At 39.3% G+C, this 26,353-nt stretch overlaps 1 protein-coding gene across 2 annotated transcripts; it reads left to right on the top strand.

Annotated features, from left to right (window-relative positions):
- The first annotated feature begins 2,232 nt into the window (after positions 1 to 2,232).
- Positions 2,233 to 10,237, top strand: LOC114498948 (olfactory receptor 6-like). 2 transcript variants are annotated; one of them, XR_004903902.1, is made up of 2 exons: positions 2,233 to 2,381; positions 7,888 to 8,123. XR_004903902.1 is itself a non-coding variant. In XM_028514937.2 (2 exons), the coding sequence occupies exon 2, from the start codon at positions 9,051 to 9,053 to the stop codon at positions 10,071 to 10,073; it is 1,023 nt and encodes a 340-aa protein (XP_028370738.2). In that variant the 5' UTR covers positions 2,233 to 2,381; positions 8,470 to 9,050; the 3' UTR covers positions 10,074 to 10,237. The 2 variants fall into 2 exon arrangements, 1 of the variants encoding a protein (XP_028370738.2); XM_028514937.2 differs by lacking the exon at positions 7,888 to 8,123 and adding an exon at positions 8,470 to 10,237.
- The last annotated feature ends 16,116 nt before the right edge of the window (positions 10,238 to 26,353 follow it).

Genomic DNA, 26,353 nt, shown 5'->3' with positions numbered 1-26,353 from the left:
CTTCATATTTTTTAAAATAGAGCTGACCTTAGTTATTTGATTGACTGGAGTTTTTGGGTAAAAAATTAAAGTTTAGAGTCATTCAAAGTTTTCAGGCATGAGAAATTGAATGGATAGTTTAACTAGTCCCCAAAGCATCTGGAATTAATCTAAAATTCCAGTGTTTCAGCCCATGATAATAAAATTAATCAAATCAGTAAATTTTATGACTACTGAGAAACAGAGTTCTTTGTTAGGGTATGTGGAAAATATCACATAAACCCCTACATTAGATGGATGATGAAACTAACAAGGTAAATACAATAATAACTATTTTTCTGTTGAATTTTATAATCACTTCACCTGAATTTTAATTTTAAAAATAAAAATGTTATTTTTAATAAAGAACTAATTGAGTGAAAAATTAATATGCTGTTTATAACTCTGCTTTTAATAAAAATAAGTTGAGAAATTAAAAAATATCTCTTTTCCTGCTTACAAATTTTAGTCTGGAAAAGAAGTTCACATAAATTCTTTAAAGCATTCTACGTATAAATATACTTATCTTTGTTGTCTTATCTCTAACAGAAAGGTATTTAAGAGGGAACTAAGAAAATCTCCAAATATGGGACAATAACCTGCAGCTGCTGTCACTACACTAGCTCTTTTCAGAGACAGAGATATGCAGAGGGGATGTTATAGGCAAAGACGCATCCCATCACACATTAGATCTATGTCCTCAATCTCCTAATGGGTGAGTAGCCCTGGACCTAATCTAAGAAACAGGTCATTTCTTGTTCCACTAGCCAAACTCTTAGGCTTTGTAAAGTCTGAGCAATCTCTCTATACTTTCCCCTTAAACATGGCCTTCAAAGTCTCACCACTCTGATAATAAAACTCTTGACAGGAGACCTGGAAAGATTAAATTAGAGGAAAGAGAAGGTTTCAATCTCATGCTTAGTGTAGAGATGCCATCAGCCATCGGCTCCATGTGTCCTGTGCCTTGTCTCCTGCCCACCTGGGCTTTGAATCCTCACTTGGTTTCTTCTTGGATTGCTAAGAGTCGGCATTCCTTTTTCTAAACCACTTCGTCAAGTTATTCTCAATAACTATTCACATTAGACACAAAAGAGAAGAGCAGTGCAAAATGACCCACAGGAAAGAACCAAGACAAGTTTCCTTTAAAGATAAAATCTCTCAGATTGACTATTGTTAAACTTTCTTTATAGACCAAAGTTTGATTTCCTAGCTCTATGGGCAGCTGTATATCTTTTCTGCTTAGGAGTACTGTTCTCTTGAGTGGAGGGAGTGGAGAGAAACTTGTGCTCCTCCCTAGAGCTTTGTTTGCACCATTGACACTGTCAACTTGTGTTTTTTGTACTTTAATCTTTTCACCAGAAATCCCTTCTCATAACAGTAATGGTTTAAAGTAATAGGTGATGAGTGGTAATTGCTTCCCAGACAATCAGAAAGAAGAAGGAAAATCAAGACTTGAGACTAGTATTAGGATCAGTAACCAAGGTGATTTGCTGTAAAACTGTTTCTGTTCTGTTTCCCTATATAATAATGATTTAGTATTATCTCTGTTGAGCATTGGGGATCACTAGGGAAATTTCTCTAACTTCTTTGTCATTGTTGCTCTTTAAAATCCTAGAGCATTTGTGAATCAGATCCCCAAGGATATATGTCTTTTAAAAAATAGTAGTTGTCTCTACTGAGCAGTGGGCTCATTGCCTGTGGATCTCTTCAGCTGTAGGTTGTGCCTGGATGAGGACTGTGGGAGGAATCCACATACAATACTAACCCACATTCAGTGGCAGAGAAATAGGGAATGACAAGAACGAGAGGGAGAGGGAGAGGGAGGACTGGGATAGGATAACGTTGAATTAATACAGAGGGAAAAAAACTATATAAAACAGAACATTTTTTTTCCCATTTTAGGCTCTTATCATCTAGCAGGGTACCACACAAGCCAAAAAGTAAACTTTGAAATCTGTTTAGAAGTCTAACCATAGATATGAGTTGAGGTGATATTTATTTTTCTTTTAATCAATAGCAGAATAGTTTTTCATTTCCTTCTAAGCCATCTGGACCCCAGAGTCTTTCCTAGGTGATGAGAATAGCAAAATCATGCAATTCTTGAGATTGACAAAGAAGAAACTTTCCAAGATTTAGAGTAGGCTATGTTAATGTCTCTTTTTTTTTCTTTGCACTTTTGTTTCATGCCATTTATCTGCAACTCCTTTTAGGTTTAGAAGCAAGGACTCATGCCCATATTCTCTGGAATACCTCCCCACAGATCTGACCACTGGACAACTCAAACAAGACCTCTACGCCAAGATTCAGACAAGATGACCTACTTTACCCAGCTCCCTAAAGAAAAATAAATAAAAAGCACTATGGTGAGTCATTTGGTATTAAATGTCACAAATAATTTGCTTGATATGTGCCAATCATTCATTAGGAATTGTGTTAGATACTAGAGATAAGATAGACATGCAGAAAATAGAATACAATTGGTATTTTTTAAGAAATTCACAAATCTAGTAGTGGTGACAGGTAAATAAATAGTACATGTTATCATGAAATGAGGCTCTGAGGTTCAAAGTATTGCAAAACCAGATAGCTGGTGTGATGGGCAGGAAGTGGTTGATAGTGGGGGTCATTAGGGATGGGTTAATAGTGAAGATGAGTATGAGTAGGCATTTTCCAGGTTGCAAGAGTTGAAAAGAATTTCAGGCAGAAGACAGAGTATGTTCAACTGCACAGATAGAGTCTTGAGGGAGAATGTTGTATTGAAGAACTTCAGGTTCTTTGGTGTGACTTGTGCTTGGCTCAGTATCTGGCAAGAGAAGACTATTAGGGTATAAGGAATGTGGAGTTCAGGTCATGAGGTACCAGCTATGCAATGTATGTAAGGAGTTTTGAAGCACAATAGCCACTAAAGGACTTGCACTGTGAGTCAAGGTTTATCTTTATATTTTAGCAAGATCACTCAGTCTGGAGAGAAGAATAGTATTTAGTATCTATCCCTATTATGTTGAATGGACAGTAGACCTTTTGTCACTCTCTATCAGGTCTCAGCCCTGTGCAGTCCATACCTACTTTATCTTCACTGAGACTTGGACTTTTGAGTTTCTTTTCCATTTTACAATCCACTCTAATTACGGAAAACCTCTCCCATTGTTAGCAGTACTCTCCTTGTTCTCTTGCAACCAACTCTTTCTTCTGCAGAAAACCTATTTCCCTCCTGTAATATCTTCCAAATAATACACATCAATTCTGTCCCTTCTCTGACTGAGCCCCTCCTTTGACTGAATCAACACTTTCATCATAATGAAGACCTTCAGAGTAGGGAAGTAGGCAGCAACTGGGTAGAATACAGGTCAGTGGCTGGATCAGAGGTCAATGTATGGTGGGGGTGGTCATGTAGATTCTGACTTTAGACATATATGAGGGTTGAGGTAAAAAAATCACAAATATTAGAATGTCTTGACTCTGGTATAGACTTGGGGAGCAAGTTACTTATGGAAAACAACTAGACATATCAGGTTTTGGAAGGTTAGACTAATCACAAAGGCTCAAATTTGGTGTAAAGGTGAAATTCAGAAGCAAGTTTGGACATAAAAGACTGGAAGTAAAAGGAGAACTAATTTCACTGTGAAGATTACAGCCAGGGATCAGTATAGTGGGCAAGATGGTAAAGAAATAGGGAAAGAGAAGATGTGAATTCATGGTGGCAGTAAGCACAGAGAGGTGGGAAGCAACTCCTAAAGAAGGAGAAGTATAGCATAGTAGACAGTATATGTAGACTTTGGAGAGTGACAGTCTTAGGTTATAGTACCATTCTGCCAGTTTTTACTGATATAAATAGAACAAAATTATTTACCTCATTATCTGTAATGTGCGATTCATAATATCGGCTTTATTTGATTGTTGTGAGAATTAAATGAGATAAAGTATGAAAAGAACCTGTACAAATTGTGCCATAATACAGGTTCCCAATAAATGATGAAAAATATGTTTATTATTAGACAGATTATATAGGTAGAGGCACAGGTGAAGAGTGAAAGATGATGAAAGCCAGGTAGGAAAACTGGGTGAGTGTTTGAGAGGGGAAAAGTGTGGGACACTAGCTCCTATGTGGCTCTCAATTCTGTACCACCAATGGTGGGGTGTGTGCACAGATCTAGGTCATGCCTGAACTAATGAAGTACTAACAACTTACTCAAGTATTCAAGAATATAACATGAACCTTAAAAACCAAGGAAGCTCTGGTAATATTAGATAAGTTGTAAGTGAGACTCATCTTCTTTCCTGCAGGTGGTCAGTGTGACAAGAGATATTGTCAGATGTTGCAGGACTCATTGTGCTGGAGATCGAGAGAATTAGTAAAGAGTTACAGGAAAAAGTGTGAAGAGGGCTGATTATATAACTTCATCCTTCAACCCTGTCTTGCTCCATTCACACTATCAATTCTTCCTAATCAAAATGCCAGTCATTCCATTATTAACTTTTTATGTCTTTACTCTGTGCCTGTGCCTTTGCTATCTTCCCTTTGTGATATTTCTCCCCCCTCCAAAAATGCGATGCTTCATTTCAGTTTAAATGGCCCTGCCTTGGTGAAAGCAATCTGGGCCCCTTGGGCAGAAAGAATTATTCTCTACCCTGGGCTCCTAGTACTCAATATTCTATTGTGATGCTTATTACATTATATACTAATTCTGTGTTCCCTTCTCTGCCTCCTTTACTAGATAGTTCCAATGTCTACTTGTTGTGGTGTTTTCCTGGTAGGGGTCAAGGCGTGGGGGCTGTTGTGAGGGGAGGGCTGAGGGAGTGGGAAACTAAAACTAACATTTTAAAAATGAGAAAGGTCTGTATATTACCAGGAGGGTAGCAGCAGTGGAAAGTGAGCAGTCAATGGTAAGAAAAGAAAGGGATCAATTGACTGTACAGTGTTCTAAAGCAGATACAAAAACGTGGCCAGTAAAGAAAAATCATCTTTAGGAAGAGAGATAAATTGATTGACCATCTTTAAAAGTTATAGAAAATGACTCTGAAGAATCTGCTGGAATAAGAACAATCTGCTAGAAGAATTCTTAAAACGGTAATAAGATCAGGTTTCTCAACAGCTCAAAACCTTCCAATCCACTTAGAGTAAAAGCCATCATGATTACAGCTGCTTTAAAGGACATGGTAATATGCTCATCATCAGCTCCCCCACCCCTTCCTTCTCCCACTTCATTTCTTCCTTCCACTTACCCTGCTCCAACCACACTGGACTCCTTGCTGTTCCTCACACTGTACCTCACCTTAGGGTCTTTGCATTACCTATTCCCTTTGTGTGGAAAGCTTTTCCATGCAAAATCCAGATGGCTAATGCCTTCTTCATGATTCTCCTCAATGAGGTTTATCTCAATCAGCTATTTAAAATATGAACTTGCCACTACTGCATGCCCTCCTGATTTTCCTTGACTGACTCTATTTCTCCATTGAGCTTATCAATTTCTACATTTATATCTCTATTATTTATTCGAAGTCTTGACAAGGGTTGTATTTACAGCTTCTATCCCTCCACTGGGTTGTAACTTCTTAAGATCAGGACCTTTGAGCTGTTTTTGTCTGTTTTGTTCAGTGAACTATTCAAGCATCTAGAATAATGCCTGTCCCACAGTAGGTGCTCAGTGAATATTTATGAAAAATGAAATCAATGTACAGAAAGAGATGAGGTTTTGGGGATTTGAGTTTCAGGAGAAATGAGATGTAAAGCAGATAGAGGGAATGGTCTTAGATAAGAAGTAAGGAGGAAATGAGAAGATATGTGAGCAGGGACACATAATGATTTGGTTGTGGGAAGCTGAATGAATACACATCTGAGTCTGCTTTGCCTTTGTAATAAAGGAGTGAAATTGCTGAGATTTGGAGGAAGGAGTAGGATGGTGAATTGGAGAGCAGAAGCATGAATCTTTGGGAAAAGTGGAGAGTGAACTGTTTTAATGTGGGATAACCAGACATTGTGACCCATTTGACCAAAATTTATGGTGATATCACCTGTCTCTTTTGTGATTTTTCCTCCAACAAAATCTGGGCTCAGCTCACTAGGTGTGGCTTTTAAAAGCCACCTCAGAAGGAAGTTCTAGGACCTTCCTAACATGCATCTTTCTCATGGCTCTACTTCATAGAACTATAATGACTTGTTTACTTCTTTTATCTCCTCACTACTGTGAATGTGGACATCTGAATTTTTGATTTTTATATTTGCAATGTCCAGGGTGGCATTAGGCCCCCAACAATGTGTTCAATAGATCTTTTTATTAACAACAAATGGTGCTATAAATCTACATTCCTAATTGAAGCAGTTACCAGCCTGTAGTGACTGCGAACGCTGCAGATGCTTGGGACAGGAGAAACATACACACAGACTACTGAGTTCTGTAGAGAAACAGGAATGGACTGGCCACTCTCTCAAGGGGGGAGCACCGTGACTTCCTGCCTGAGCAGGCTTTTATTAAGAATACAGATACAGTTTGTTGATTACATTCTGGCAGGGAAGATCAAATGAGTAGGTAGCTTTCAAACAGCTGAAAGGGCTCACGCTGAGTTTGGGGTTTTATCACCTAAAATCTATAGGACCTAAAAGCTAGTTTCATTTTCTGTCTGTGCCTTCATATTCTAATTCAAGAGCATCTCAGCAAACAGGTCTCACAGGATCTTGCATATTCTATGCCCCAGGTCTAATTACTCCGGAGGTCCACAGACTCTGGTCTGGACTGCACTGCCCCTGCTATTTCCGCAGGCCTGAGTTGAGCAAAGGAGACAAAGGCAGCTGGGAGATTTGGATTTTTCACAGCCAGAACAAGGACTCAGGCTTTGTCAAAGCCGAGGGGGAAGGGGTCAATCATCCCCTCATTTCAACAGCCTCCTGAGTCTCTTCGCTGGGGGGCCTTTCCACATGATCATGCCTGTCTTAGATTCATTCTCTCCTGAGAATTGTTACCCGTCATTGACTAACTGACCAAGCAATGGGAACCAGACATAGAGCAAGCAGCGCTCAAGCCCGGGAGATAAGCTTGTCTCTTTAGTGTCTCCTGGCTCAGAGGTCTCTCACTCAGCCTTAGCCATGGGGGGTTACAGCTTCCTGAAACTGCAGGGCAGACCCCAACACATAATTTGTTGGAGTTTTCTAACTTTTTTTTTTAATTTAAGGGAATTGAAACTTAGATAAGATGAGGTTTGCTTCATATTGTAAAGTCAGTAAGAGATAAATGAGGCACTAGTACTTAGGTCTTTTAATCTTTTGTCCCTGTGGCCTGAATTTTTTTTTAATGTTTAAGGACATTTTGAATATCGGGAGTCCTTTTGTCCATGTTGAGTCTCTTATTATGTTACTCTTTTGTTTTCTATGATTACTGAAAACTCAGACATGAATGAGTGTATGTTCACATGTAAACATTCCTTCATAAAATTGCTATGTAATTGTTTGTGTTTAGGCTACATGCTTTTATACTGCCTCACCCTTGTTGGTCACAGATGACTGGGCTAGAGAGGTGTGTGAAGATTAATAAAATGATAATTCTGTTGAGTGGAGAAAGAAGTCAATTTGAGTTCTATTTTACTGTGGCCATTATTCCAACTTATATGACCAACTGCTTTATGGTAGGTCTGGGAGTTTAGGCCATGAAGTACATGTAAATCAGAAATAATAACTAAACATTGAGGACATTCCACATCTTATTCCTTCCTATTCCCTAATTCTGCATTTCCCTTTCCAGATCATCTCTATTGGACTCTTTGAAAAGTAGATTAATTTTATTTATAACAACAAGCTAACTTTTATGTCTACTTTTCTCTTTCTTCTATCCTCATTTGTGAAGAAATTTTGTTTCAAAATTTCAATTCTCTCCTCAGATCATATTGTGCCCTAGGAAGACCAGCATCGTTATGAGTTGCCAAGTGTCCAGACTCCCCACTTCCAAGGCAGTTCCTTAAATGCAACTTGTCTTTAAGCAATGTCCATAATAAGGAAGAGTTTCAAAGTCAAGGACTAGATGGCATTAATCAAGTAACACTTCTTGCAGTGAAACATCTTTGAAGAAGATGCAGATGAATGCACAAATTATTGTGGGATCAAATGTGAATTTTTATATACAGTATGTATAGAAGAGGAGAGCAATATATAATAGTTATTTATGTAATTATTAGTAATTTATAGAATTGTTATAGATGCATATATAACATCACCATCATCATCATCATTATTACTATTATCAGGAGCCATTGAAAAAGTTGAAATATACTTAATTATTCTAAGGGCACAGACATTTCTTTATTCAGTTTTTTAAGCCATGGTCCTGAAAATAGGCAGAGAATTATTAACCAACTTTGCCATATTTTTCAAAAGAGAACATAGCTGAAAAGTTGGCTAGAGCTGGCAATTCTCCTGGCCAGAAGGATCATTTCCAGTTAATATTCTGCTTTTATTTTCTCCAGATCTTGAACTTTCCTGCTTCCCTGCATTGCTTCCTGGACCATCCTTGACACTTACCCCAGTCATCATGACCTCCTGCCCATATAGCTGGCCCCAAAATCTGGGCATGTGCCAGTAAGGCAAGTATTTCCTCCTAATACTACTGAAGACCTCTTTCTGACCCAGATCCAGAGGCCTGAACCCTGAACCCGACCTCATGATCCTGCATTAAGATTCTTTTATAAATCAATTACAGTTGACATACAATACAGGGGTGGGGAAAAGGAGGTTTACAGGCACTCCTATGGAAATTAATGTAATAATTAAAAATAATAATGCAAGAATAAAATCTGTGTTTTGTGTACTCACAACTGCAAACCACTTTTGTCCCACTCTGCACATTGGTTTCAGGTATACAACATAGTCATTCTTAACTTTGTGTCTGTGGTGGATTTTGTTTTTCAGTTCCTGTTCTGACACTTGATTTTCCAGAGAGGATCTTATGGCCTCTTGTGACTCCAAAGTCATATTATAGGACTACAGTATGGCACTAAGGTTTAACTTAATGATAAAATTCCTGTTGCCTAATGGCTCCTTGTAGCTAATGTTGATCTCATTCTTCAGTTTGATGCTACTATCATTAAACACTTTGCATTTTGGTGTCCTAACCATGTGGAAGAAAAATGTCACTCACGTTAGTGAGTTCATCCTGGTGGGTTTCCCTGCTCCACCTTGGCTTCAGGATTTGCTCTTCTTCTTCTTTCTCATCACCTACTTGTTTGTGCTGTTGGAGAATTTAGTCATCATTCTCACTGTATGGGTCACTGGATCCCTGCACAAGCCCATGTACTATTTTCTGGGCACCATGTCCTTTCTGGAGACCTGGTATATATCTGTCACAGTCCCCAAGATGTTGGCTGGGTTCCTACTTTGCCCCAATACAATCTCCTTCCTGGGGTGCATGACCCAGCTCTACTTCTTCATGTCATTTGCCTGTACTGAATGTGTGCTATTGGCTGCCATGGCCTATGACCGCTATGTGGCTATATGTTGGCCTCTTCAATATCCACTCATGATGACCACCAGATTTTGTGTTCAGCTGAACATCTGTTCTTGGGTTAGTGGCTTCTCCATTTCCATGGTAAAAGTATACTTCATCTCCCAAGTTTCCTTCTGTGGCAATAATATCATGAACCACTTTTTCTGTGATGTGTCTCCCATCCTCAAACTGGCCTGCATGGACTTTGCTCTGGCTGAGACGGTAGACTTTGCACTAGCCATTGTCATCCTTTTGTTTCCTTTCACAGCCACTGTCATTTCATATGCCTTCATTGTATCTGCCATCCTGCACATTCCCTCAGCCACTGGGCAGCAGAAGGCCTTCTCCACCTGTGCCTCACACCTTACAGTGGTGGTCATTTTCTATTCAGCTGTGATCTTCATATATGTTCGACCTCGGGCCATTGCTTCATTTGATTATAATAAATTGATCTCAGTCATATATGCAGTCTTCACTCCCATGCTCAACCCTATCATCTACTGCCTGAGGAACAAGGACGTCAAAGATGCCATCAGGAAAACCATGGCAAGTGGTAGAGCCCTTTTCTTGAGAGATTCTCTTTGCTGAAGAAACTCAGGAATTCCTTCTATTTTTCATCATTTAACTGAACCTCCAAAAAAAACAACACCTTCATTTAGTGAAAATCTGCAGTTGTAAATATACAGGCATAATACAATATTTTAAAGAATAATAGCCAGGTACCAAAGAAATCCCCTTTTCTGTTAGGCTTTATTTTGTGTGTGTGTGTATGTTTTTTTTTTTAAATAACACAGTGAGTAGAATAATCAGAACTCTACGGGACATATGAGGAGAGACCAAAAAAAAAAAAAAAAAAACCACTGGAAAATGTAATTATCTCTAGATGGAGGGCCCCTTGTCATACAGGTTTCTCCCACTACATGAGTGTTCTAGGAACCAATCTGTATCAGTGTACCAGCTGGCATGTTGTGAGAGACTGCGTTTGGCTTCATGAATTTTTTAAAGACTCTTTCAGCACATTTGCTCATTTCATGATGGGTGATTTGTGAGTGCACCTGCCCACACCCTGCTGAGTATTCAGTTTTTGACTAAAAATGGCATGACTCTTGTGTCCCATCCTCCCTATTAACCTGGTCTCACTCCAGAAACTTGTTTTTGTTTCCCTAGATGTGGAAGTGGTGAAACAAAAAATGTCAGAAGTACTACAAGGCCTTGAAATTAATGAAATAAAAAACTGTTTTGAGCACTCAGAAAAACATCTCAATAGGTGTATTGCAAAAAATGGAGAATACTTTGAAGGTCTCTGGAGTTAAAACCGGTTAGTGTAAATTCACAATTTTTTACAAATAAATTCCAGGTTCATTTTGGTTCCTCCCTGTATATTGGTAAGAGTTGAAAAATAATTTATTCCTTAGTGAAGATTTTATTAAGAAATTATCACTTATTATCCAACTAGCTTGTAAGAGTTCTATTTGGGAGAATTTACCATTTTGACTTTGCTATGTTTTAAAAGTCCCCTCTGTTCAATAGAACACAGAGAGGTTCCACTGTAGTTGACTTCATGGGTATGACCTGTTTATTGCTTCCATGGGGGTTAGAGGGCTGGTTCCTTCTCCAATCAATTCACTTTGTTGATATCGCATTTTAATTATCTTTTGGAAGCATAGGAAAATATGAGAGATAAACTTCTTTGCAGCCTTGTTTATGCATAACTTGTCATGGTAGAAAGGAAAACCCATTATGTACATTTGTATATATATGTCTGTCTATATAATTATACATAACATATACATAGAACTTAAAAATTCCAACAGAAGCAGGAAGATAAAGCATGAAATCATGTATGTTTACACATATAACAATATATATAAAATGTTGTGCTTTCATTCTTTTCCTTTGTTGAGATTCCTATATACACAATTTTGTTTTGGGGGTACAATAGTCAGAGGCTGGACCCTAAGCAGAGCTAGTGGCAATTCATTAAAGCCTGTTCCTTTTTAGGTAAAGAGACCAAATGCTTGTTCTTGGATGCCACTTAGCTTGAATGTGTAGGATTTTCCCAGGTTTCCCAGAAAATCCTCCTTCTCATTTGTTTTTATTTTAGTTTGGAAAGGTGATGCAATATCCTAAGAAGTGGAATGCTTTCTGTTAGGCATTATAAAATGACAGATGAGTGATAGATTCTGTCTGGCTCAGCAACAACACTGGATGAGTCAATTAAAGAAATATGGCCTGCCAAGAGCTTAAAGATAACAGATATATTAATTTACCCCAACACTTTGGAAAACACATTTCATAAGGTTTAATTGGGTTATTCATTTATATACCATATTTCCTTTGTTTTGATTTAATTTACCTTATGAGTACATGTCTTTTCACTTTGTATTAAGTTTTTATGTAAGCCAGATAAGGTGGCCTTAATTTGGTTTTGTATAGATTAAGATGATTTACAAACTGGTAGTTTCCAACTTATCTGAACCTATTGTATATTCTTCTGGCCTTCACTACTTTTAGCCTAAGCATTGTATGTTCCTAATGATATGTACCATTTTTCTTTAGTCAAAAAGTACTGCTATGGATCATGACTCACATAGACACCAGAAATAATAGACATGCTATACCTTGAATAATATAATGTCTTATCCCAATGCTAGAATTCCCTAGTCTTTTTGTAAAAAATAATGTTATGCAGTATACATATATATGCTTAAATACTTAATTAATCATTAATGGACAGTTATTGCTATTCTGAAATGTTACAAGATAAGTTTTAGTCTTAAGATGCTTTTTAACTAGAGCAAAAAAGGAAAAAAAAAGATGGACACAGAAAACAGTGTGGTGATTGCAAGTGGTGGGTGAATGGAGGTGGAAGAGTGTATGAGGGGATAAATGGTAGTGGGAAAAATACAATAATCACTTTAAAGATAAAAAGAAATGCTTTTTAAGGTTAGTTAAGCTGTCTCGGGGTCATTATAATTATAATTCAACTATCATCTGTATTATAACCTGACATTATTTTTCTGGTCTAAACCATCTGATTTTTAAAGTTTCCTATATAGCTATTAGATCACTTGTTACACAAATCTTCTCTGTCCCTACCAATCTTCTATTTTACTTGATCAACTGGATTTCTGAGAGAGCTATTTTATTGTTTCTATAACACTACCCTTTCTCCTTTTATTGTTATAGGTTTTATTTCTATATGTGTTTACCTTAATATTTAAAATATTTTACTCTTAAATATTTTACTCTTAACTATTTTTAAAAAATGCAGAAAGCATAGAAAAGAGTGTAAGTGACAACTTTGTCTACAACTCTGCCCTGGTTGCAAGTTTCAAGGGGAGCCTTAGATTTCAAGGGAAAGTTTACACCTGAGAAAGAAGAGACATGGGCATGCTCCTGAGAGAGCCTGCTGGTTCCTTTGTGTTGAGGTTTTTTAAACTCTCTTTTGTGGGTGGGAACCCCAGAAAATGTTTCAGGGGAGGCTTTCAGCAGAATGTTCATCAGCTTCCCAAGTGTGTCCTTTAATATGTTGATGTACCAAAAGGAGCAAGCACATGGGGGATCAGTGTCATTTCTTGGTCAGCTTTACCTCTATCTTGGATCTGTTTGGTTCTTGCATGTTTTGTTATATTTTTTCCTGACTTCATTTGTCCTTGGGTTTGGCTGCCACTAATTGCACTGAGTCTCTGTTATCTATCTCTCTGACTAGGTTGATGTAAGCTATTTATTCTCTGGTTAGGGAGGAGAGGTGTAAACCATTTGTTCTCTAGTGTCCTTGGTTAGGGAAGACAAGGTCTTTTGAGTCACTAGATAGGTGTCAATAGCTTGAATTTTCTGGCCTTATTTGTCTAACCATCTGTGACAGTTTCCCCTTTTCCCACTCGTCAAAGCTTCTCCTGACATCTACCTATCCTGCCTCACCATGACCATCCAAAAGCTCACCTTCCATGTCTTCTTTGCTTGCCATTAAGTAACAAGGAAGTCATTTCACATCATTGGAATGATCTTTGATTTATATAAAAACAATACAACTGAACTTTTCTTACTAAACAGAGTAAGAAAGCACAGATACTGACATAACTTTTAAATGAAAACACCAGCCTCTGACTGGATGCCAGGCTATATTAATGACTGTGCAGCACTTAGGTAACATCAAATAAGAAACTAATAAGCTAATAAAGTCACCACATTCTGCAAACTACCCATGTTTTCTAAGGCAAAGAGTTGTTCAGTTTTTGAAGAAAATAAGCTTTACTTATGCCACAAGTTGTATGACTGTTTGTATTACATCTACTCATATGACATTGATTTCAGTAGCATAATTTGAGTTCACCTATTGAATGAATATCTAACTACTTTATTAACTAAATACTTACTGAGAAGTCTGGCAGATGCTGAATGTATATGACAATGAATGAAATTCAAAATCCCTATCCCCATAGACTTATATTTCAGAGGATGGTGATATAAATAAACGAGTAAACAAACACATAATAATGTCTGATGGTAATAAGTGCCATGAGAAAACAAAAGCAAGGGAGGGTCGGTTGCACTTTTAAGCACATGGTCAGAAAAGGCATTTCTAGGAAGGCGACATTTTGGTTTAAGAAGACATCTTACATCTTAGAGAAATCAATGTTTATCCTGTGACAAGAAAGTTGAAAAGAAAGAGCCAACCAGGGAGAGATTTGGGGAAAGTGGGTTCAGGCAGAGAGAACAGAATCTATATGGTTTGGATGGGAATGAGTTTTCTGAGGATCAGGACAGAACAAGGTCAGAGTGTTTGGAGGCTGATGAGAGACAGGGAGAGTGGCAAGAAACGAGATCATAGAAACAGGCAGAGACCAATGTGGTAGTGTTAGATAGGATGGACAGCAAACCAAGGCAGGGAGGAGGAGGGAGACATGTCTCACCCATTGACCCAGCAGTCCTGAGCCCAAAGTCTCCAAGATTTGGGTTCTTATTATTTGAGGGTGGAATGTTACATGGCAGCTAGGAATGAGTGACCAGAAGGGAAATAAAGGCAGGGCCCTCACCACTGCAATCTAACAAAGAACTAATACAGGAGGCTCAAAGCAAAGGAAGACATATCTCGCCCATTGACCCAGTAGTCCTGAGGCTGTTTGATAAGGCTACAAGGCATTTCAAACAACAAGGAAAACTATGATAGTGCAGGAGAGGGGGAACCCTTGAAAGTCTGAGTGCATCATCACCACTAGCTAGGAAAAGGAAAACCTTGAGACTATGTATTTCTCCCAAGGCCCAGAAGGGGGAAGGGGAGGAAGTCCACAGTGCCCAAAGAAAAAGCCCTTAAAACAACTTTGGTGTAAGTGCCTGCCTCCTGTCACATATGCAAAATGAACAAATGGAATCTGGAGCAAGATAAGGAGTTGGGCTAACAGATCCCCACACATACCTATGTTTGGGTAGTCACATCTCCCCAGAGGAGAGCTGGCACCACCTTTACCCGTCAATTGATATGTAACTCCTTCACCTCCATCTTGCCAACTATATAAGTCCTCATAAGAAAGGATTCTTGGTCCTTTTACCACACAAGGGGTCCCTGGCCAGGGGGCCTCTGGCCACCTGACCCTAGCCACTCTCTTGGCTATTGGCTCTTTTGCCACATGGTGGGGCCCTGGCCTCCCCTCTCCCTTTTTTGGCCACCTGGCCTCTGGACACCCTTCTCTTGCCACCCCTGGTTTTGCCACCCTTGTTTTTGCTCTCCCATTAGGACTTAGCACTAGTAAACTTTGCTTGCATGCTAATAGGCTTGCTGATCTGTAATTCTTTACTTTGTTGGCAAGAAGGAGTGAGGTTCTCCCATAACAGTAGGAACTTGCATTAGTTCCCTAGGGCTGCCATACAAATTATCACAAACTCTGTGGCCTAAAACAACAGAAATTCATAGTCCTACAGGTCAAATGTCTAAAATCTAGGTATCTGCAGACTACCCTCCCTCAGAAGGCTCTAGGACAGGTGACTTCCTTGCATCTTCTGTTGGGAACTGCCCTGACTGGTATCAGAAGCTGAAACCCCCGCCTAGGCTAAGGCTAAGGGAATGCCCTTGGAACCGTAAGCCAGCAAGGAGACAAAAGCTTATCTTCCTGGCAGGAATGCTGCTTCTGCTGCTTTATTCATAACTGAACCCCCAAAAGCTTGGTCGGTTAGCCAAAGATGGGTAAGATTCCCCACGGGGGGAATGACCTAAGCCAGGCACGATCACTTTGGGAGGCCCCCCAAAAGAAGGACTTGGGGGGCTGCAGGAAAAGGGGGTGATGAACCCTCACTCCTCGGCTTTGACATAGCCTGAGTCCTCATCGTCTGGGAGAAAATCTCCTTATTGCCTTAGTTCCCAACTAAGCCTGAAACAATGACAGGGTGGTGCAGCTCTGTGCTGAAAAGGGCAGATTCCCTGGGTGATCAGGCCTAAGAAAGAACATGTAAATTACTGTGAAACCTTCTTTGTTTAGAATGCTCTCAGTTGAATGAGAGGGGTCCAAGGAGGAAGTTAGTTTGTTCCTCAAAGTCTTACAGCTCTTTGACCCCGACTCAATAGACCAGCAGAGTTCGTTGTTTTCTATAGTTCCTTACTTCCCCCTGATAAGTACTGCACTTTACCTGAGTTATTATGCAAAATGAGCCCAATAAAAGCAGGTATGGATGGTAAATCGGGGCGCTCCCCACTAGGGGGGGTGGCCATTTCGTCCCTACTTCCCCACAGAAACTAGTCTTGTCTCTGTGCATGTGTGTTTGTTTCTCGTGTGTTTTTCAGCGAGCCATACGCAGCGTTCCATGGTCACTGCTGGCCGGTGACCCACGCACAACAATCTTCAGCTTTGTGCTCTGGGTGTTCCTTGGCTTCTGGCAGCGTAACTCCAATGTCAGCCTTTTTCTTCACAATGTCTTCTTTTCTTTGTCTCTGTGTCTTCTCCCCTTCCTAAAAGGACACCTGTCATTGGTTTTAAGGTCCACCCTCATGCAGGGTGATTTTATCTTGAGATTTCCCTTAATTACATTTTCACTGAGCTTTATTCCAAAAAAGGTCACTTTCTGAGGTTCCAAGTGAACACATCTTTTTGGATGATACTATACAATCCACGATAGCCTTGAAAATCCTGAAAAGATGATTGGTTTTATTTTATGTTCAACTGAAAGCCATCCTGATATTATGCTTTTGAAAGGTCACTTTGAGTGTTGTGTGGAGAATGGAATGTAGGTACAAAAGCTTGGAAGCAAGAAAAGCAATCTCAAAAACTGAGCACTATTGCCATAGCTCAGGGGAGAGATTATGGTCTTTACTCGGTTATGGAAGTGAAGTGAGATGATGGTAAGACATCTGGGTAGATAGGGTGTACAAGATGAAAAGAGAGAGAAATGAAATATTCCTGCTAAGTGTTTGATCTGAAATATTCTGTGGATAATGGGAAAGGCTCAAAAAGGGGGAGATTTAGGGGGTGGATCAAGAATTCTCTTTTGACACTAAACTATATTACAAGGCCACTGTAATCAAAACAGTCGGGTACTAGCATAAAAACAGGCACAAGGACCAAGGGAACAGAACAATGAGCCCAGAAATAAACCCAAGTCTCTACGGTCAATTAGTATTTGACAAAGGAGGCAGCAACATAAAATGGAGTAAAAATAGCCTCTTCAAACAATGGTGTTGGGAGAACTGGACAGCTTCATGAAAAAAAAAATGAAACTAGAGCACCAACTTACACTACACACAAAAATCAATTCAAGGTGGACAAAAGACTTAAATATAAACTGTGACACCATGAAAATCCTAGAGGAGAACATGGGCAGGAAAATCTCAGATATTTCACGAAGAAACTTTTTTACTGACATGTCCCCTAGAGCAAGGGACATAAAGGAAAGAAGAAACAAATGGGATCTCATCCATACAAAAAGCTTCTGTACAGCTAAAGAAAATAGTATCAAAATAAAAAGAGAACCAACTGTATGGGAAAACATATTTGCCAATGATACCTCAGACAAGGGTTTAATCTCCAAAATATATAAAGAACCTACACGACTCCACTCTAGGAAGACAAGCAACCCAATTAAAAAATGGGCAAAGGACTTGAACAGACACTTCTCCAAGGAGGACATACAGAGGATCCAGAGACACATGAAAAGATGCTCAGTATCACTAGCTATCAGAGAGATGCAAATTAAAACCACAATGAGACACCACTTCATACCAGTCAGAATGGCCATGACAAACAAAGCAACAAACAACAAGTGTTGGAGAGGTTGTGGAGAAAAGGGGACCCTAATGCACTGTTGGTAGGGTTGCAGATTGGTACAACCACTATGGAAAACAGTATGGAATTTTCTAAGAAAACTGAAAATGGATCTGCCATATGACCCAGCAATTCCACTGCTAGTACTATATCCTACTGAAACACCAATACAAAAGAACTTTTGTACCCCAATGTTCATAGCAGCACAATTTACAGTAGCTAAGTGCTGGAAGCAACCTAGATGCCCATCAGGAAATGAATGGATCAGAAAACTATGGTACATTTACAGAATGTAATTCTATGCAGCAGAAAGAAAGAAGGAGCTCCTACACTTTGCCACAGCATGGATGGAGCCTGAAAGCATTATGCTAAGTGAAATAAGCCAGGTGGTGAAAGACAAATACCATACAGTCTCATGTTTAACAGGAACCTAAACAACAAAACAAACAAACACGCAAAATATAGTCAAAGACACTGAAATAGAGAACAGGCTGACAGTGACCAGAGGGAAGAAGGGAGGGAATTTCGAGGGAGAATAGGAAAGGTTTACAGGAACAAATTTAAAGGACACATGGACAAAAACTAGGGGGAGGGTGGTAATGGGAGGGAAGTAGGGAGAGATGGGTGGGCGGGCTGGAATGGGAGTGAAAGGCAGAAAACTGTACTTGAACAGTGATTAAAATAAAAAAAGAATTCTCTTTTGGGCATGTTCATGTGTCCCTGTGTTATATGTCTATTTAGTTCTAAGGAAACTTCAGTATTTCAATACTACAATGAAGCCCACATTTAAACAGTCAGGGCATCTTGAACAACACTGCATAACTGTTATTTTTTTGTTTGACTTTCCCCATTAGCAGTGAAAGCATTTTGAATATTATTGCAGACAAGCATTCTGATATCCCCTGGCTTCATCCAATCAATGTAGAATATGGTGATGTCAGCTACATTTTGTGTTCCTATCATTACTGAAAACACTAAAAATTCTGACAGGCTACTTAGAGACTCCAGAGGTCCTTAGACTAGTTTGAGAAAAAGTAGTATAGTATTTGACATTAGATAAAATTCAGGTATTTTAGTTTGTGATTAGAATTAAAAAACAAATCCCCAGGGTATCTCTCATTGTAGAAAGGTTTTAAAAAGTTAGCAGGGATTGCTTGGCTAACAATGGCTGTTAGGACTTCAGGCTTAAAGTTCTTTGTAGAAAAATTCACCATCCTGGGTTCTAGGTGAATTTGGGATTTTAATAAAATGGTGCTCCTTGACTTGGTATAGAGTAAGACTCAGCCCAGATCATGACCTAACCTTTACTAAGGATACTTGGTAAACTGTAATACTGTTTGCTCATTAGGATATGAATTAGCAAACTGCAGAAACCACACCTTTTTTTCTTCTACTACCTTACCTCTTCATCACTGACCCCACTCCTGTGTTTGTCTCACCCCATTCCTTCAGGTGAGAGTGGGTAGGATTGTTAGGGGAATGTAATCCTTTTAGAGAGTCTGAGGTCTTGATTCTGTTCACTGGGTGGGCTTTACCCTTCTTTGTCCTCCTCCTCTCTTTACCACTTGACATCTAATTAGAATATGTGCCGCTCCTCTTCTTTCTTCTTCTTCTCCTGCTTCCTCTCCTCCTCCCCCTCCCTTCCCCCTCCTCATCTTCCTCCTTCTTCTTTTTTTTGCTGCTTCTCCTGAATGAGTAATGAATCCTGCTCTGCAACTCCTCTGAGGTTTAAGCTATTGATCAGATATACTATAGTGATTGCAAGAACTCTAGTGACAGCTGCCTCTTCTTTTGTACTTGAGCTAATCTGCCATATTATTTTCTGCCCCTTGCTGTCTCAGTGCTCTCCATTCACAGATGCCTTCTGCCTTCCCATTAGCCACATGGGTTTGGACACTGGAAGTAGGCAGGAATGGATAAAACCTGACCTTTTTGCCCCAGGGGACACAGACAGGACCTTCTTATGGTCAGACATCCCTGGATGGCCAGACAAGGCTGTGTGGGTATGCCAATCTCTGTGTGCAGGCATACACAGGTCCTGGTGTCTTGTCCCCTGTCACACTGAACTCACTCACCCTTTTTCATTTGGATGCAGCTGACAGTTCATTCACTCTCTTTAATCTGGTTTTTCACTTTGGGACTTTCTAAGCCAAGATCCTTCCAACCCCTCCACAGAATTCTTATCTCAATAGCTAACATAGTACCCTCTTGTCACTTAACATTTCCCTTGAGAAAGTGAATGTATTGGTGTGAAGTGTCAGCCTGAGTCTATTTATTCAACTCACTTTAAAACCCCTACTATGTACCAGGTGACATTGATATACACATAACAGAGATGAGTGACACACATTTTGCTACCTTAAAGAAGCAACCCAGTCCAGGGAGAAAAGTATTTAATCACATGTTTAAAAGACAATCTAATACCTATCACATTTGGCCTTCATATTGGATTTTGCTAGCAACACAGTGCTAGTACCAAAGAATGAACAAAGAGCAAAAGAATGCAAGGGGTAAAAATAGAACAAGCATTTTCTTTAATGAAACACAGCAGTCATGTGTTACTATCCTTTGTCCTTAACAACTGTTTTCTTATCTTGCAGTTACTTCTGGATCACAATCCCATTATAAGGAAATACTATATATTATGAGCTAGACTTTATTGTCCTAAAATTTTTTTAAACTCTTCTTACTCTTTTTTTTTTTTAAGATTTTATTTATTTATTTTTAGAGAGGGAAGGGAGGGAGAAAGAGAGAGAGAGAGAAACATCAATGTGCGGTTGCTGGGGGCCGTGGCCTGCAACCCAGGCATGTGCCCTGACTGGGAATTGAACCTGTGATGCTTTGGTTTGCAGCCCGCACTCAATCCACTGAGCCACACCAGCCAGGGCCTAAATGTTTTAAATGGTTTACCTTTTGTTTATTCTCTGTATAAGCAGTATAAAATATATATTATTTATGTCACCATTTTACAAATGAGGAAAGCTGGCACACAAAAGAAAACTAAGTAATTTGCTGTTGCTCATCCATTAACTAGAAAAGCTAAGATTCAAGTCTTTCCATTTAGCTTCAGAGTCCCAACTGCCAATCAGAGAGGTATGCTCTCCCTTTATAAATGAGGGCAGTTCATGATCAGTGGACTCTCACTGCAGGAGAAATGTCTATGTAAATGCACAGACACTGCAAACACACATGCACTCATAAACACACATGCCCACTCACACTCCTGTAAAAACATTAAAATGACATATCACACATAGAGTCTGATGGCTTGCTTTTCATTTAATCACTTGTCATAGTCACCTTGCTAAGTCATTAAATGTGGATATAATAGCCTTTTAACTTTTACCTAGCAGGGAAATACAGGGTCTGGCAGAAGTAAGGCTTGCTTGAGTATGGTTGGCAGAGTACGGGAATGTCTTGCATGAGATGAACAGCAATTTGAACATTTCACCTAAAATGTTACATGGTGTACTTGAGTGTGATATTGTTATGCCACAGGATTATATGCTTATGATTTCTAGTAAAAGATTTAGTAATAAAAAAGGGGCATTATTTGTGCTGGACCATGTATATCTCATTTGTTATTTTAATGTGCATGTTTTGTTTCATGTTTATTGTTCCATTTTACTTAATGTTTCTTGTGCATTTGACATCTAAATCCTTTGCCCAGTTTTTGGAATGGATTATATGTTTTTTATTATTGATTTTAAGAGCTCTTTATATTTAGGAATAATGAAAATTTTTCTGTCAAGATTTTTGCAAATATTTCTTCAGATTTATTTTATTTTTAAATTTTGTTTATAGTGATATCCACTACATAGAAGTCTGATTTTTTTTTAATTTGTTAACCTTGTCAGCATTTCCCTTTATGGTTTTTTATATGCATGTTAAGAAAACTTTGGAAGATGGCATCGGGATAGGAGGGAGCAGATTCCACTTCTCCCTACACATGGGAGAAAATCCTTGCCGATCTACAGAGTAAAAGAGCAAACAACCAACAATACCTCAGCATATATGAAAATAAGGCACCAAAAAACCATAGCGGACATCAAAAAACCAGATTGTAAGGATAGTGCTTCAGGACAATAAGGTTTCAGGGGCCAGAGTGGGGATCAGGGTGGCTGAAGCCCCACCCTGGCGCAAGCTGGGTCTGCCATAGAATCCCTGGGAGAGAGCCAGGGCAACTGCTCTCTCCCTGGCCAAACAAGGTCTGAGCAGCACCACGAGAGATGTGGTTGCTTGAAGTTGCAGAGAGGGGGATAAGGTCTAAGTGGAAAACACACAGGGGCTGTGAGCACCAGCCAAGTCTGTGGATGCCAGCAGAGTTGAGAGTCATGCAGTGATGGGCCCTGACCTTGGTAGTCACCAGTCTCACTGGAGAATTGGGCTGTGGGAGAGGCCAGGCCATTGTATGGAGCAGCAGGCTTCAGTAGGAGGAATTTTTCAAAAAGAAACAGTGAAAAGACAGACACTCTTTGGGGAATTCTCCTGCAGAAGTCACTCCAGCCTCCCCACCACCCAGCCAGGTAGCAATCCTGAGGTTGCATGGAAGGCTGTGCGGAAGACCCTGTGAACCCCCATAGCACTGGGAAGGGTGTACACCTGTGGGTTTGAGGCAGCCTGGCCCAGCACACACTTTTCCGCACCACAGCCCACAGTGGTAACCACAGGGAGAGGCCTGGATCCCACGCTGGGGAGAGGCACGAGGATAGCTCCAGGGAAAGTGCTCAAGGCTGAGTGCAAATCAGGAAGGAAGAAAGGCCATATCAGACACCCTTGCTCAGCCTGCTGCAGCCAGCAAGACCAGAAAAACCGGTTTGGCCACTTTGAAACCAAGACGCTTTTTTTTATTTTATTCTATTTTTATTTTTTAAAATAATTTTTTATTTTTTAGTTTTTATTATTTTTATCTTTCAATTCCTTTTCTCTTTCCTTCTTTCTTGTTTTATTCCTTCTTATTTTCTTTCCAATTATATCTCTTCTTCCTTCCTTCCTTGTTCTGCCTTTTTTATTTTATTTTTTTATTTTTTAACACCTACAAGTGAGACAAAAAATAAAAAAACCTGGAACTGTGAAAAGACCAGAGTTGAACCCAAAGGGGCATCACAACAATTGAGACAATGAGACAAATTTCACTTTGCTATTACAGAGAACCCGCAAGTTATTGCATATTTGTATTATTAGTATTTTTTGCATTATTCTTACATCGTATATTTTAATAGTATTTTTTGTGTTCCTCTTCTTTCAGTATACGCTGCTTTGCTTGGCTGGTTATAATGTATCATTTGACAGGTTTCCCCTGATCTCTCTTCCATAGTATATTGCTAATTTACTATCCTGTACTTCACTTGTGTCCCATTAGCACACTACTCAAGGTCCTATATTCCTTATTCTTGTTATCCAGATCACATAGATTCTGTCATATGATCGTTGCTTCATGATTATTGTAAATAATAGCTGTTCCATAAGATTGTAAATACTACACAACACCCCTCCCAGATCTTAGCCCACTTCACAGTTCCCTGAACTCTATTACTGTGGTGGTTAATTGTATACTCTCTCACACACTATACCTATTTACTATACTTTATTCTCACCTTACCTAGAATCTGATCTCCCACAACCTCACTGCTTTCTAGCAGTGATCCAACTCATAATCCTTCCCTCCTCAACAAGAGCCTTATCTACTTTCAATCCTTTCTAAAAATTGGCTAGTTGGGTGGAAGATCACGGTTAACACTATACATAGCCAAAGGATCTCCTATCTCTTCTCTACTGGCTGCTACTATAAATATCACAGAATATTTTCTAGCTGTTTTAAACCATTTTGCCTGCCCTCTCCAACTGATCTCAAAAAAAAAAAAGAGAGTAGGTGGAAGCAGTGAACACCAGGATGCCCACTGGAAGAGGAAACCCAACAAGAAAGAAACCACCAACAGATAGCAGAAGGAGGAGGAGGGAGTAGAAACCACACAAACCTCGATCCCGGACCTATCTGGAAATACAGCTAAATAGTGGAGAAACTACCCAGTAAAAACAACTGAACAAGAGCAAGAGAGAATCCTCAAAACCTTGTACACACAGAAGAACTAGCTTAAACACAACCCTCCATCACCAGTACAACAAAATACTAGAAGTAGTGGACAGAGTGACCCTCAGTTAACCAGCTATTGGGAAGGAACCACCAAAGAAAGACCCAACAACAATCAAAACCCAAAGACAAACACAGAGCCAACTTAAATGACAGCCCGAGACCAGTGAGCTTGGGAGATCAAGGAAACTGCACCACTGAATCTCACAGGTATTCTACCACAGAAGTTCACACCATAAACCCAGGGAGCCAGAACAGATCAATTTAAGAAGCTGAGGCTAACAAGAAGAGTCTCACAAACAATGGGAAGACAAAGAAACAATCCCCAAATGAAGGAAAAGGAGGAGGCCTCAGAAAGAATGGTAAATGAAATAGAGGCAATTCAACTATCAGATATTGAGTTCAAGGCAATGATCGTCAGGAAGCTCAATGACCTCACAATGAGCTACCAGAAACTACAGGGAAGCTACAATGAACTCACTGAAAACTATATCAACATGAAAAAGGAAATAGAAACTATCAACAAGGGCCAGGAAGAAATGAAGAATGCCATTTCTGAACTGAAGAACACAGTAAAAAGAATCAAAAGCAGGATCAATTAAGCAGAAGATCGGATCAGCGAGCTAGAGGACAAAGTAGAAGAAAAATACCTAGAAAGAGCAAGATAAAGAAGAGGCTCAGAAAGAATGGAGAGGGATTAAGAGAAATGCAAGATACTATAAAACCTAATAATATCCATATAATAGGGATACCAGAAGGAGAAGGAGAAGAGCAGGTGATAGGAAACCTATTTGAAAAAGTAATGATGGAAAACTTCCCTAATTTGATGAGAGAAAAAGTCACATAAATCCAGTTAACACAGAGAGTCCCAATCAAGAGGAACCCAAAGAGGCCTACTTCAAGACATAGCATAATTAAAATGGCAAAATACCAAGACAAAGAGAGAATCTTAAAGGCAGCAAGGGAGAAACAAGAAGTAACATACAAGGGCACCCCAATAAGGTTACCAGCTGACTTCTCAATGGAAACTTTCCAAGCCAGAAGAGAATGGCAAGAAATATTCCAAGTAATGAGATCCAGAGGCCTGCAACCAAGGCTACTTTACCCAGCAAGGCTCTCAATCAAGAGAGTAGACCAAGTAAGGAGCTTCCCAGACAAAAGAAGTCTAAAAGAATACATCTCCACCAAACCAGTTCTGCAAGAAATGCTAAAGGGACTGCTTTAAGGAAAGGAAGGAAAAGAGAGAGAGAGAGAGAGAGAGAGAGAGGGAGAGGGAGAGGGAAACGGGCACAAAAGTGGCAATGAATAAGTACCTATCAATAATAACCTTAAACGTAAGTGGATTAAATACTTCGATCAAAAGACATAGAATAGCTGAATGGATAAGAAAGCATGACCCACGCATATGTTGCCTACAAGAGACCCACCTCAGAACAAAAGACCTACACAGACTGAAAATGAAGTGCAGGAAACAAATATTCCAAGGAAACAGGAAAAATAAAAGCTGGGGTAGCAATACTCATATCAGACAAAATAGACTTCCAAAAAAGTGACGTAAAGAGAGACCCAGAAGGTCACTTCATAATACTCAAAGGAAGAATCCACCAAGAAGAAATAAACATTCTAAATGTATATGCACCCAACATAGGAGCACCCAAATACATAAAGAAAATCTTGGAGGATTTCAAGAAAAATATTAACAGCAACACAATTATAGTAGGGGATTTTAACACCTCACTGTCAAAAATGGAAAAATCTTTCAAACAAAATATCAACAAAGATGTTGTGGCATTGAACAACGCACTAGAGGAAATGGACTTAACTGATACATATGGAGCCCTTCATCCCAAAGAAGCTAAATGCACATTCTTTTCAAACGCACATGGAACAGTTTCAAAGATAGATCACATGATAGGACACAAAACAAGCCTCAACAAATTCAAGAACATTGAAATCATACCAAGCATTTTCTCTGACCACAAGGGACTGAACCTAGAAATGAACCCCAAGGGAAAAAAACCAAAACACTCAAAATCATGGAGATTGAACAGCATGCTATTAATCAATGAATAGGTCAAGAATGAAATTAGGGAAGAAATAAAAAAGTTTCTGGAAACAAATGAAAATGAACTCACAATAACCCAAAATTTATGGGACACAGCAAAAGCAGTCCTGAGAGGGAAGTTCATAGCGATACAGGCATACCTAAAAATATAGAAACATTTCAAACAAATAACCTAACCTTACATTTATAAGAACTCAAGGAACAACAACAAAGACAGCCTAGAGCAAGTAGAAGGAAGGAAATAACCAAGATCAGAATAGAATAAAATGACATAGACACTAACAGCACAATTCTAAGGATCAATGAATCCAGGAGTTGGTTCTTTGAAAAGATAAACAAAATCGACAAGCCTTTAAACAGGCTCATCAAGAAAAAAAGAGAGGACCCAAATAAACACAATCAGAAATGAAAGAGGAGGGATTATAACTGACACCACAGAAATACAAAGGATTGTAAGAAA

Source organism: Phyllostomus discolor, chromosome 6 (assembly GCF_004126475.2).
Source record: "Phyllostomus discolor isolate MPI-MPIP mPhyDis1 chromosome 6, mPhyDis1.pri.v3, whole genome shotgun sequence".
NCBI classification, from domain to species: Eukaryota; Metazoa; Chordata; class Mammalia; order Chiroptera; family Phyllostomidae; genus Phyllostomus; species Phyllostomus discolor.
This window is presented reverse-complemented; position numbering and strand designations above follow the sequence as displayed.

What these genes read in the sequence shown, in the direction of transcription:
- LOC114498948 (XM_028514937.2), top strand. Translation starts at nt 9,051, where the DNA reads ATGTTGATCTCATTCTTCAGTTTGATGCTACTATCATTAAACACTTTG.